Raw genomic sequence first — 14,833 nt, 5'->3', positions numbered from 1 at the left:
CAGTGATGTGAGGACATTATCCGTGTGAACAATCATTAGCAGCTGCAGCCTTCGCAGTGGAAAAGTTATCAGCAGTGACAATGGTGTGAACCACCACATTGTACGGGGAGCATGCCCTCTTTGCGATACTGCATAAGCCAAAGAGCACACTGAGCACACAGAGATCATCAGGGTATGAAGTGATACTATGAAATGTAGGACTGAAGATAGTAAGGTGCAAGACTGTAAATCCAGCAATATTTTTGGCAGATGTCTTCAAGGCCGGAGACTATGCACATGACTGCACAAAGAACATAGAGACGTCAGGGAGACACGCAAAGTGGAGGAAGACGCAATTGAATGGGGACACATGCTGTACATTGACGGTTCATCGACAATTGATCAAACTGATGGGATCAGACGTACCGGGACTGCAGCGGTAAGACTGAAGGAGGACAGGACAAGCGAGGTGGCTGTGAGTGCACAACTACCACCCCATCATTCAGCACAGGTAGCAGAACTAGTGGCTCTTATATTAGCACTAGAAAACAGCATAGAGAAGTATGTGACAATTTATTCTGATGCCCACCTGACATCAACAGTACACTCAGGACTGGCGTAATGGCCCAGGAGAGGGTTCAGGAGGGTAGATGGGACCCCGGTGCAGCACGGCCTATTATTGGGCAAATTGATCAAAGGGATTGCATATCAAAAACAGGTAGCACTAGTGAAGTGCCAGGCCCACACAAAAGGGGAAGACCCTATCTGAAGGGGAATTGAAGCAGCAGATTATGAGGCAAAGTGTGCCGCGTATTTTGGGAAATTGTGGGAACTGAAGGAGAGACCAAAGGCTCAGAGAGGAGTGAGGAACATGGTGATGAGGGAAGGTTACAATGGACTACCAGACACACAGATTATGGAGTTGCACCCCAGGAGGAGAACGAGCTATGGATTAAGAGAGGATGCTTATGGCGGCAGAACAATATAGGGAAAGTGGTCATGCCATTAGCATTACTGAAGACAGCATTGGCACAATTACACTATTCAACACACACAAAGAAGGAGGTCATTGCTACATGCATTGGAGAAACATTGTTTTGCCCAAATTTGAATGAACATGTAGCTAATTTTATAAGCAACTGCTTGACCTGACAGCAGTTTACAGCAGGGCATGCTATGAGAGTTGTGAGATGAGCCATACCAAGACCTGTAGGCCCATTTCTGCATCTCCAAGTGGACTACGTGGACATGGTTCATGTTTGCCAAGGTTGCCGCTACATGACAGTGGTTGTCTGCCCATTCTCTAGGTGATTAGAGGCTGGGCCCTGTTCCCATGTCGACACCCTTAGAGAGGCCAAGTGTAACGCTCACCTGATTCTCGCAGAGGCGCCGGTCTTGACTGGGCGACTACCGTATCTTCAAAGGTGATGTGTAGCACCCGGTTGGCTCTTTGGGCTGGACCTCTGTGCACTGTATGCCTGACGTGTAGAGTAAGATGTCTGCAGATAGAAAATATGGGGTTAATGAACTGGGGTTATTGGGGTGTCCCTATTTCTTTCCTCTTCTCCTCTCCTGTAGACCCCCAAAGGTTAACGCTCTCACCTTAGGTAAGTGAATGCCGAGCTCTCCATCTGCCTCGGGGCAGGGTGCTGTAACCAGTTTCTTCACTGGATAGGTAGCGCAGGCCTCTTGACTTCAGAGGACTGCTGTCCGTCGTTTACTGCATGAACGGTAAGTTTCGAGTCATTCAAATGTCTTTAAAGTCTTTAGTAATGATGTCTCTTGTTTTGCAGGGTTCCGGCGATGGCGGATGACGGGCTGAAGTGAGTTGAAGATGGAGCCCGTGTGATGAATAGAAGCGCCTGGAAGCACGTAAGTAAGCGCTTGTTGCCTGCTTCACTATGCGCTCTAACTGTCTTTTTATTTTGCAGGTACGAGTTCGGAGCGGCTGCAGGGTGCCGGAATACCCACTGGATTAGATGTGGAAAGGAGTAATGGCACGTGAGTATTAAAGTTCCCCAATGTCTTTAAACGCACCTTGTTTTGTCTTTCAGATGCGGGATGCAGCGCCGAAGGCCTCCGGAGCGCGCGAAGAGTTGGTAAACTTTTGTCTTTCAGATGCCGGAATGCAGTGTGAAGACCTCCGGAGCGCACGAAGAGTAGGTAAGCCTTTGCCTTTCAGATGCCGGAATGCTAACCTGTTCTTTCTTGTCTTTATAGGTGTTGCTGAAGACTGGATTCAGGATGGTAAGCCTTTGCCTTTCAGATGCCGGAATGCTAACCTGTTCTTTCTTGTCTTTATAGGTGTTGCTGAAGACTGGATTCAGGATGGTAAGCCTTTTTCCTTAGGCCCAGGACCAGATGCAGAAGACACGATGAGCGTTCTGCTGCAGAGGTTGCAGAATAACGCAAAGCAAGATTCATCCACCGGGTGTGGTTTAAATAGCCTCCTGTAGTGCTTAGGTGTCTCCTTCCACAGCCACGCCTAAGTAAGAAAAGAGTTCCTGCCTTCCAGAAGAGTTCCAGTGTTCTGAATCTAGGGAGTGGCTCCAGCCCCACCCAACAGGAAAAGTAGTTCCAAACAGAAGAGGATCAGAGGCTCAACTGGCAGGCAAGTAAGCAGCATGGTCTGCTGAAGGTAAGTCCACCCAAGCATTATGAGCCCGGCGCTTCCAGCACTGGGACTGGGCATATTTATGAGCCTGGTGCCACTGGCGCCAGGACTGGGTCCAAAAGGTCCCAATTGGGACTGGTTGGCACTCGGAACCTGGGTTATGGATCTGCTTCCAAGGGAGTTGGGAAAACCCTGACCTTTTGGAAGCAGAGATCATGACACCAAGTTCCTGGTCAGGGACGTTTTCCCAAGATGGGGCGTGTGTGAGGTCCTGCGGTTTGACAACGGGCCTCACTTCGCCAATGAACTATTTTAGCACATCACAACCTTGCTAGACATCAAGCACAAATTCACCTGTGCGTACCATCCGCAAGCAAATGGGATGAGTGAGCGCTTGAAGGGACTCCTAAAGGAGTGCATAGCAAAAACCCAGCAGAGCACCATGAAAAACTGGTTGCATGATTTACCACGGCCTTGTTTGAATTGCGCAAGCAGCCAGGGTCCAACCACCATTTAACGCCCCATGAGGTGGTGACAGGACGCCGCATGCATCTTCCCCTGGATCCTCCCACAAGAGCATTGAAATATTGTGAGAACAGTGTAGATGTGTAAGGACAGGAAATGTATGAATACATTACTTTTCTGGTTTCTAGTGCTTCTTTTATCTCTCGCCATGGGGGCCCAGAAGACAGAAAAGTCGTTGACAGTGACGACACACCACAAAACAAACTAAAGCACTCTGTAAAAGTGGGAAACATTGTTCTCCTGCATAACTTCACAAGGCGCTGCAATGCACCAAGATTCACTGGCCCTTACGTGGGTGAGGCTGTAGCAGACAGAGCTCTTTAATTAATAGGGAAGTCTGTTTGGAATCACCTTCAAGAGGTCAAGCCCTACAAAGTAGTTGCCTCACCTGGCAACAGAGTCTCAGTGACTGACAGAGCCAACGTTCAGGGCCTTGATGAACTACAAGTGCGTGGGGATCTCATTGAGTTAGGGAGACACGGTCACCCCATGGTTAGACGAAGTGGCCACTGGAACACTTGTGCAGATTGATTGATGAAACACTGTCTGTTTGTTATTTTCATTTTTTGCACACGCACGTTGACGCAAATGTGAGGATTGTATAGGTTGTTGTCCTGATGCTACCTCCCATCCATAACCAGTTTGTTCACTACATAAGGGGCCCCAGACGATTCAGAGCACGATCCCCTGCAGTATATTATCTTGTCATGTAGAATATTTGGCCCACGCATACCCACAACTTGAACACAGTGAATTCCCAGTGTTGGCTACATTGAGATACCCCTCAGAAAGGAAGGTCTGGGAGGAGGTCTTTGCCTTTGCCATTAGTGATTATTTGGTTCGCTGGGCTGACAAATACTAACAGAGTAATGCCTTCTTTTGCGAATTTCAGGTGGGCAACTTTATTACCAGGCTGCAAGTATAAAGCAGCGTAATGTCACGGTTCATGCCCCTGACCCCCTCAAGTTTAACAGCCCCCCGGCAACAGTGGGACTACAGCCCTTAAAGGTGGCCCAAAGAGCCTTTAAACACCATAATCACAACTCTTGGAGTCACTCCTGGCGCCAGGCTCATTATCAGGAATATGACAAGTATCAGTCATGGGTTTAAACCCAACATGGAGGCCTGTAAAACAGTTCTGTTCCTAGAACTGAACTATGCAGACCAGTGTTTTGGGTGTGGTCGGGGCCTTCAGGTGTGGCTGGCTATATAAGCCACTCCCAGGCTGGAACACACGCTTCGCGTTATTCTGCACTCCCTGCAGCGTAACGCTCACTGTGTCCAGCTCCTGCTTACCTGTTTATCACCATCCCGATACGGAGGCCATCGATCTGGATTACATCTCAGACCTGGAAGAAACAAGAAAAGCATTACTAACAACACTTACCCGAGTGCGCAGCGGATCCAGAAACCATACCGCACTTCACTCGCCCGCCACCCTGGAACCTCAACGCAACCTGCAAAGAAGGTAGAAACAAGGACAGCATTACTAACAACATTTACCTGGTGAGCAGCGGATCCTGGAAACATCCGTTGTTCACTCGCTCGCCACTCCGGAACATCACATGAACCTGTATGGGTGAGAAAGAGGAGAGAGAATACAGGTTAGCAAACTTGCAATAAATACAATACAGCGCTGCGCTCCGCGCATCAACACTTACGTGTAATCTTCACTGCTCGGCGCTGCAAGTTAATTTTCATATGGCGCCTTGTCAAGAACTTTAACCACGACCAGCCCTGCGGAGACCAAAGACATTATTAGAGAGACTGCGTAGTCGGAAAAGGCAACATCGAAAAGAAGGACAAAACGGAGGGAGGAAAAAGGGACAGATTAAGAAACAATAACTCACCTGAAGATAGCAAGAAGAGTCAGAGTCACAGCCGGTCTGGACCCGATGCATGAGCTCACGGACCAGTGAAGAAACTAGGTCTAACGGAACGCCTGCATTCACAGCACGCCCCTGCACAGAGAAGCAGGACAGAGAGCTCTACACATATAAACCCAAGGTGAGAAATAACCCCAAGGGAAGGGAATTCAGGGTCAAAGGGAGGTGGGAGTTTCCCCCACCGCAGACCTAAGCTTAAATACTCCATTCTCATCATAGGCGCTACCCCCACCAGGAAAATAACTAAGAAGAGAAAGCCCAAATTAGCGCGCAGTCGCCAATCCAGCATCGTGTGGTGCCCCCGTGGATACCAGGTGAGCGTAACACATAAGTGGAAATGAAAGGAATAATAAAGAATATTATTATCATAACGTGTCTATTAATTCCCAGTGGCTTGATGGCATTCGTATCTTGGCAATTATATTTTTTTGTTAGCGCTACCGCTGTACCATATACATACATTCCCCCTACCCAGGCAGGAGGGACGACCATGTCAGGTGGATGAGAAGACACTGCTGAGAAGGTAAGTAGAGGTAAGCGCAGTGTTGACACAGACATGTAGGGAGTTGACATGTATCTCACTGACAGAGCACGCGTATCTAACAACATGTGGTATAAACACATGACAAAAGCAGGTAAGGAAACCACTGGGGACTGCTGTTATGTCTGTTCTTTAATCCCCTATGCCATGAGTACCTCAAGAACGTTCATAGCAACTGAAATACCAGCAGCAAGAGCACAGTGCCTGATGTATACCGGAATGGTGCAAACGCAAGGAAGATTCCAAGGGAAGACAGCAACCTTGAGATGGATGTTCAAAGGGACATTCCCATATGAAGATAATTACATAAAGACACTAGACATGAACAATTATTGGCAGCTAGATGAAGGTTTGCAGTACATAACTGACGGACCCGAGAAAGGAGAAACAAAGACTATCACACTGAAGGAATTGCCATGTCCTTGGACAAGAGTGAAGGAGCTAGGAGGAGACCCTGGATGCTGGGAAAGGCCACAGATATTAGTGTATGGGCGAGTGTACACTAACAATGGATGGCAAGATGGAGTGGTGGGAAGTAAGGCACTGAAACTAGCACAGTCGTCAGTGAACAAGGTGCAGGAATAAAATGACAAGTGCCTGAAGGAATGGGATGCAAGCGCAAAGTTGCTGACATGGGTGGAGAACGAAGCTGGACCAATGCCAATAATTCCCCTGAAGACGCCAGCCTTGTGCTATCAGAATAATAGAGATGTTGAAGTTGGGGAGAACGTAGGATGCAAAACAAATGAACAACTTGCAGCAATGAGAGCAGGAACGGCAGTACTGATGGATCACTACTGGGCATGTAGATCAAAGGCGTATGAGAAGCTGCCACCTGAGTGGGGAGGAGTATGCTGGCTGGCGCTGGTATACACCAACATGCCTTTGTTGGTTGTACCCAAAGATGGATAACAACAAGAGAAGGAAGAGATCGGTTAGGGTGGCACCAACAGCCCAGACAAAGAAGGTGAAGAAGCAGGACAGATGAGCACAGTGAAAAGGGGGGGGTGGGGGGGGGATTATTTTTCAGAGGCATCAGAAACAGTACTGGACGAGATCCCAGCAGAGCACAGGCTGTTTAGTATAACACAAATGTTCTTTGCATCAATAATACCAGGAATACAGACATACACAAATGCCAAGTGATTACAGATCACTCGTTGGGAGCTGATGGTAACGATTAACTGTACAGTGAATGGGTTCAATGCAATAAAAAGAGCTCAGAGCAATAATGTTGGTGGCGCTCCAGAATAGATATGTTCTGGACCTCCTCAAGGCCATGGAAGGAGGAGTTTGCACAAAAATAGGGAGTTCCTGTTTCACATTTATACTAGCTAACGACCAAGATAACGGAACCTCTCAGACGCAGTAGCACAGTTGGCACAGATGCATGAGAAAAAATGGAAGATGAAGCACAAGGAACCGGGAAGGACAAGAGCTGGATAGCCTATATATTTGGTCATGGATGCCATCATGGCTGTCAAACGGACTGAAGGTGATAGCAGGAGCACTCGTCCTGGGAGCATCATCAGTGGTGGGATCAAGATCTGCATGGAAAGGTGCAAGAAAACAGCAGAAGAGGCTATTGGAATGCAGATCCTGATGGATGTGAACATAGGAGCAACAAAAGATGAGATTGTTGCAGAACGAGACAAGCTGAGATCGAAGATTGTGCAGTGTGAACTATTTCCAGCAGGGACCATAAAGCTGGACAGTCCACATGATTCAAAGTTTTATGAAGGAAAGTGGGTTTGGTGCAACCCTGAAGGAGTAGGCCGTTACATGCACTGGTCATTCGATGACCACACAAACTATTATGGACACCTTGGAGGAATAACAAAGATATGGCAGCCCAGAGCAAAAGGACCGTCATAAGTATGTGGTCAATAAGTCAACCACAGGGGGGACTGAAGAGGGATGGGGAAATTCGCCCCTCCTATAAAAAGGTACATGGCACGGAAGAAGGCCAGGAGATACTGTGAAAGGCCATACTGTTTCGGACCAATTCCTAGTGCTCCAATGATCGATAATTATGTTGCAAGGTACCCTCTTAGCCAGCCCTGCAGACAAGGTGCAGTACAAGTCTACCGCAGAGTGGATGAGGAGCCCCAGGCTACAACTAAAGAGACCTCAATTGACAGTATTGACAAAAGCACTGAGAAGCCAAGTCACTGACGTTGTTAGAGACACCACGACTTAGCAGCGTTAGACATGAAGCACACGTGCCATCCGCACAACGGGACACAAACACACACCCGAATACAGGAAGAATACGAGCGTACAGTTCTGTAAATAGAAGACAGATACATATACATATTGTCATTGCTTTTATTATTTTATCATTAGCTAGATTCAGCAACACAGAAACCGCTAGCAGCAAGAGATCCTGAGTAAAGCTTGCAGATGCTTATATGCAAATAACTTTATGGAACTGCAGGAGCGCCTATGGGACTTGACAGAACCAAGTGTGACTTACATATGGAGAACATAGAAAAGCATGGACACTGTATGAACCGCATAATGGTTTAGGAAAATTACAGCAGGCCACAAGCCTCTCAGCAAGACCTGAGATGAGCTGAATTCAGGCTGGACAAGAGAAAATGTGTGAGACAGGACCCGCTGCCAAGGCCAGCAGATACGAATGACATTCCATTCCCTGAACGACAGTAACACCAGCTGCAATAAATGTGAATAATTCTTCATAATTCTGAGCTGCAGAGCTTCAAATCATGGTCTCCGAACATGTGACCCGGCCGACTCAGACAATGGACAGAAACCAGCGCTGGGAAAGGGAGTGGATCTCACGCCGCCAGACAGAAGCTTGCAACAAAGCTGTTACAATGTGGGACAAGCGGTGCACGAGATGAACGAGCACTCTCATAGTCTAAGGTGGTACACGCGAGTTACAATACAGACACATAGTCATTTTTATTACCTTGAGAAGGTACACCAAGAGCTGAGAACCTATGCAGATCCAAGGCCTGGGGAGGTCAGCTCTAGCCAATCACAGTTCCGGCTCCTAGGGGTAGGTAGCAACAGGCAAGAACCAATGGTAAAATCCTCACACAGCAACATAGTAATTTGGGGATGATCCAGGTCAACCACCTGAAATGCGAGAGCCAGTAGATTAACATGTATAGTGTCCACTGTAGGTGGACTATTACTCCGTACCCAATCCAGCAGTTGGGTAGGTTTTCTGGAGAAGGACCCAGGTTGTGACATCACTAAGACGCAACTTCAGGACAAAACTGGCCTGTGAGCCAGGATACGTTGAGTGGTCCACGGATTTCTTCTATCCCTGTACTGATCCCTGTTGGTTTGGCTGTAATAAACTGTAGTTTGAACTTACTGTCTGACTGGGTCTATGTTCCTTTTGGGAGAAGGTGTTGGGCATTCCAAGAGTCTGCGAACTCCTAGTGGCCCTCCAGTCTACCTGGGAGTTTGTCCCAACAGTGTTTAGTTTACATTACACCAAATAGCATTGACAATTTGTTTATGTTATTGCGTGTTGTGATGCAAACAGTGACCCATGAATTTTAAATTGCATTACACCAGACGGACTACCACACAGAAACTCTATTGGTTGCTTAATAAAATCCTATTGCAGCTTCACAAAGTGGCACAGTTCTCAGGAAGTTAACGATTATACTCTTAATTGCGTTTTAGAAGACTTCGGCCCTTGCACTGCCCTTTGTATGAATTAACACCCAAGAGCAGTCAGAAGCTAGTTGTTTTTGGTATAAAGTACAGCATCATTTCAAAAACTATTGTGATCAAACAGAAAAACCAGTAAAATATATTTGTTAGTGGGCGGATTAAAAAAGGATATGCATTCTTGAGATGATCATTTGGTTAAAAAGTCTCTTCTTCTCTGGTTTCTTAGAAATACTTCAGATTAAATGGTTTCTTCAATCAGATGTGCAAACGGAGCAGTGATCATTGTCCTTAAAGTGCTCCAATTCAGATTGCAAATAAATTTGAAACAGTGTCGTACAAAAGCCACAAAATCGAGTACATTACCTTAATTGCTCTGAAAATGATCAAACTTAGACTTGCTTGCACAAAACCAATTCCGAATTAATTACATTTTAATCAATATGCAGTATGCATTGTCTACCACATTGCCTTTCATTCTATCAATTGTAGTTTTTGAGCACAACTCGTAGGACTATCTTTTTAGGCTATCTTCTTCCACATTTAGACTTGTCAGCTGGGAAAATACATACAATGCCAGCATGGAGGAGTCCAGGACTTTTGAAGATAAACAGATGTTGGAAAACTTACATTGCTTTGGTATCCTAAGTGCCTCGAGGTCAGCTGACAGCACTTGGTGTAAAACTCCTCGGAACTGATACAGCACCTTCAAACTTTTCTCTTCTCCTACACAGGGATCATAGAACCCAGGAAGACCAGCCTGAAATTAAAAGAACAAAAAAGTGGGTTGAAACAAAAGGTCACCACCGCACATTCCCATTCATGAAGTTTTATAATTTCCTTCTTTAAGGGGCCCATAAGGAAAATATTCTTGGGTTATCATCAGCAAAAATTGACAGTTTTATCTTGGTTAGAAGTCTCAAGTACCTAGCTTATGGAATTGTCATTGCTGTGCAGGGCCAAGCCATCTTCCTCACAGAGTAAACTACCAATACTAAGTGTGAGAAACCTGAGGGTATCCTCACTGCTAATTCCCCTGGATCCTCTTCTCAGGTGGCCAGGAAAAGGCCATTACTTTTGGATCCTGACCCTGGCGGTGGAGAAGCGAGGGAGGATTACCTGGGTGGAGGGTCCTTGGTTTTTCAAAGGGAAAGGGGGATATCATGTCTCTCCTGTTGATATCCTTTTCCCAATCCCCAACCTAACCCACCCCAGCCATTTATGGTCTACTGTAAAACAGCTACCTGCAATTTTCCTCATTCAACCTACTACAGTACTGGGACGAGGAAAAAGGTGACTAGGAGTAGTGAACACCAATAGGTCATTTCACAGCTCTAGTACTGAGACAAGGAAGATGCCTGCTGAGTACTACAAAGGTGAGGCATGTCCCTCTAAATGTAGTCGGGCAATGCCAATTGGAAACTCTCACCTGCAACCTGTCAAGTGGTTGCAGGTGTATAAGAGAAAACCAAAAAAACTCAGACCAACGGGAAGGACTGTGTGGGAGAGACCAGCAGGGAGTCCTGTTTATGAGGAGGCAGTTGTGGTGGGTCCTGCAGGGGGGCCACGATGCCCGCAGAGGATCCAGAAGACCCTGTGGAGCTCAGGGCAAGTTGGGCAGTCACACTTCCACCGGTGTGGGAACCTCCATGGTCGGAAAGGCGCAGCTGGAGCTGTGCGCGAAGGAAAAGCAACAAAGTTGCCACAGTGTCGGCGGAAGGGAAGTACAGCTGTTGGCGAGCGCAGAGAAGCATCTGAAGTGCGGGTGGGGCTCATGCTTACATGCAAGCAAGCAGGCGGAGCAGAAGTGGAGCAGCGCAGCTGCCTGAAAGGTTCTCCTTCACTCACCGGTCCTCTGCGTTCATCACTAAAAGCCGAGGCGCTCCTACGGACTGCATGGAAGTGAAACGAATGCCAAATGAACCAAATGGGGCATGCAGATTGAAACAAACCTGAAGCCATGGGTTGAATGAAAATGAAGTGGCAAAATAAATAGTCACGAATATTGAATACTGAACTGAATTAAAAATGTATGGGCAAAGCTACGATCTGATGAAAGATAAATGGGAAAGTGCTCATTCAAAAGCAAGATACGAAATAAGAGAGCAAGTGTGGAAGTTTGCGAAAGAGTCTGACAGAAAGGTGGGGAAGAAATAAAACCACCATGCAGTCACCTTTATGCATAAATACAGTGCAGCAAGGCCAAAGACTGGCAGAGGATATATTGTGGCAAAGTCAAGAGGCTAACCAGGAGAAAACAAGTGAGTGTGAATTTGCACATAAGGCCAAGAGGCCGAAAAGGAGAAGCTAAGTGAGTGTGAATCTGTAGACAGGGACAAATACAGAAGAACCTGTGTGGGCTGAAGAGCCAAGGGTTCCTGGTTGCGCGACCTGTAATGTGTGGACCGTGTGGTCTGAAAACTGCGCCTAGACCAGGGAACCCTCAATTGTGACAGTCAAAGACATTGTTGAAGTAAACCAAGAAGAAGTAATTTAATTGAACTGTTAAGTCAATCCAGAAGAAGTGTTAAGTTGATCTGGAGTTGCGTTGAACATTGAAAAACTGAAACCAAGTATAAATTGGCAAGTTGAAGTCTTGGAAGGGAACCCTGAGACTTAATGAACTTTAATGCTGTCTTGAGGACGGAGCCTTCAAGACCCTTTTCTTTAGAACTGTGTTGCCTTGCGCTTGGAAAAGAGAACCCCAAGAATTTATGGAACTGTGTTACTTTTGTGGAACTTTCCTGAACTTGGGGATGGGAGCTGAAAAGGAAGCTAGGAGCCGGAAGAAGATCAGAACTTTGTTTTGATCACCATTTTTGTTATTGTTGGCATCCCTACACATTGTTAAACTTCAGTGTGAGGATAGGTTTTGGACAGACTTGTAAGTTGAACTTTCCTTAGTTTCATTCAGGTAGGGAAATCACACCTTAGCATAGGGCAAGTTAGGCTTTCAACCATCCTGACATTTGAGTTAATAAACCATTTTATTTTCAACGTTGAACCTGTTGTCTGTGTCTTGCTTCATGATGCGTTCACATAAAACACTTTTCTTTTAAATACAAGTTGAAAAGATAACCATTTTCTGTGGCAGCAAAATTCTTGGATGTCTTCCCACTTTCTTACTCAACACGGGAAGACTGAGGTATTGTCCTTCCCTGCCAACACTCTTCCTCCCCATCTTCCACCATCCTTTATATCCTTTCCCCTTCCAAGCTCCAATCTCATCCACAGCTCGCAACTTTGGTCTCCACTTTGATTCAAATCTTTCCTTTTCCCAGCACATTTCTCTAACCTCTTGTTCCTGTCATTTACATCTCCACAATATTCATAAGGCCTGCCCGTTTCTCACCTTTCAAGCATATAAACTCTTAATCTCCTCTTTGATCTTTTTTCGACTCTTCTATTGCTCTACCACTCTTTTTGACCGTCCCAATTTTTGTCTTGCTCCTCTAAAGTCAGTCTTTAATTCTTCTGTTCGTCTATTGTGTCTTCTCCCCCATTGGGACTCTATTTCTTCTTCTCTTGTACCACTTGGCTGGCTGCCCTTTCACTCTCAAATTAAATTTTACTTTCTTTGTCTTGCCTTCAAGTCTCTCCATGGTCTTGGTCCTAGCTATCTTGCTGTACTTGTATCCTTTTACATTCCTTTTTGCTCTCTTCCGCTCAGTTCAGACTTCTGGTTCCTTGTCACCCCCTTATGCTCAGTCTCGTTTTTGATCTCTTTAACTTCTGACCCCCCTTTACTGGTATGCCCTCCAACTTTCTCTTTGTTCCATTACTCTCTCTTCCGTGGTTCTCTAAAATTACATTTACTTCAACACTCTTGAGTGGTTGCCCTCTGGACACAGTTGTTTATCCATTTTTATTGTACAGTGTTTCATTTTTATGTTCAGCGCTTTGGTTTAAGGTGCTTAATAGAAGATAAATGAAATATAAATACAAAAATACCTATTGGATTTCATCTTTATTATTGAGAAAGTATTTTCACATTGTGACAATGTTTTCAATTTGTCACAAGCCAAGCGGAATACATTTTCAGTCATTATAACCATATTCTTACAAGAACTTGGGGTTCTCATGCGAGGGTTGATCTCTGTAATCTTGCATTCATCCTTTGAGGGGTATCACACACCTCCCTACTCACGCAGGTCTGATGACAGAAACAGCCAGGTGACCCACTACTATCTGGGCTAGCCCTTCTATAGAAAGGCCTAAAGGTGATAGCCTTACATGACTTCCTAAGTGACCTAGTGGGGTAGTCTGTTTACCCTTGTGTCCTCTCTCCAGATTACCATCTTTTAAAGTGTTCCTTACTCGCCTCTACCTATTACTGTCCCCCTTCTCTCTCCCTCCACACTATGTTCCCCTTTCTTCTCTCTCTTGCTGCTTAATGCACTTAATCACCTGGATATCTCTTTTGAGGTCTCTCAAGTCTCTGCAATCATTTGCCTGGTATTCACTCTCTCCTCCTAATCCCTCTTCTCTATGTACACTGTCTCCAGATCCAATCTTTCTCTCTCTCACCCTTCCTCCCCAGATCTACTCTCCAACCTAATTGTGTCCATATCTGTCTCGCTTCAGATCGCACTACTTAGCACCTCTCTCACTTTGTTTCGCTCTCTCTTCATCTCCCCCTCTCCCAGACACCCTCCAAATTTACCTCCAAACACTCACACCCAATTGGTAACCCTTTGTCACCCTAACACCTTACCACCTATCTCGGTAAACATTCTAAGGTCTGTGAGGAGTCAGATGCATGAGGCTGTCACAGTAGTGGCATGTTTAAACAAGATAAAAGTTATACACAGAAACGCGCTCTACCCTGAATTAATGCCCTATAAAATTATAAATTGGATCCATAATATTGAAAGTAATGGTTCTATTTAATTGAATATCTCCACACAAAGTCAGCCATTTCCCAATATTTATTAATTTCTTTGCGTGATAGTCTTTCCAGTCTCACAAATTTCTGTCTTAAGGTTTCCGCTATTCCTGGAGTATTTTTGAAAGCATTATCCGTGCTCCCTCTTGGCGCAAATAGGGCTGCCCGGTCTTCTTCACGATTCAATAGATAGTTGGCCATAAATATGCCTGTGAGCCTCAGACGCACGTTACAAAAGCCTATGTGTAAACTCTACTCTATCCTGAATTATGAGACGGAGCACGGATAATGCTTTCAGAAATACTCCAGGAATATCGGAAACCTTAAGACAGAAATTTGTGAGACTCGAAAGACTATCACGTAAAGAAATTAATAAATATTGGGAAATGGCTGACTTTGTGTGGAGACATTCAATTAAATAGAACCATTACTTTCAATATTATGGATCCAATTTATCATTTTATAGGACATTAATTCAGGGTAGAGCGCGTTTCTGTGTATAACTTATCTTTTCCAATTATTTACTCGGTAATTGGTGGGAACCTAGTACAAAGACATGTGTAACGCGGCTCCGTGCACCCAATTGAGTTCAGTGAGCATAGCGCACATTCAAGCCTTTACCCACCCACATCTCTTTTCAGCGTGTTTAAACAATGAAGCTTTATTTAAAGTAAAAGAAATTAAGGAAACTCTACCTATCCCTAGGGGCGTCCATGTCTCAACTGAAACTATGGAACCTGTCAGAATGT

The 14,833-nt window shown here is 45.5% G+C and overlaps 1 protein-coding gene across 1 annotated transcript in view; it reads right to left on the bottom strand.

Annotated features, from left to right (window-relative positions):
* The window catches only part of DNAJC11 (DnaJ heat shock protein family (Hsp40) member C11), a 1,722,882-nt gene that overhangs the window by 53,924 nt on the left and 1,654,125 nt on the right, over positions 1-14,833 (bottom strand). Inside the window, exon 15 of the mRNA XM_069610417.1 lies at positions 9,830-9,959. Within this exon, the coding sequence (XP_069466518.1) occupies positions 9,830-9,959 (130 nt within the window). The remainder of the gene's footprint in view (positions 1-9,829; positions 9,960-14,833) is intronic.

The sequence above is a fragment of the Ambystoma mexicanum genome, chromosome 8 (assembly GCF_040938575.1).
Source record: "Ambystoma mexicanum isolate Mex_15411 chromosome 8, UKY_AmexF1_1, whole genome shotgun sequence".
Taxonomy (NCBI): Eukaryota; Metazoa; Chordata; class Amphibia; order Caudata; family Ambystomatidae; genus Ambystoma; species Ambystoma mexicanum.
Note: the sequence above shows the minus strand (reverse complement) of the source record. Positions and strands in the feature narration are given on the sequence as shown.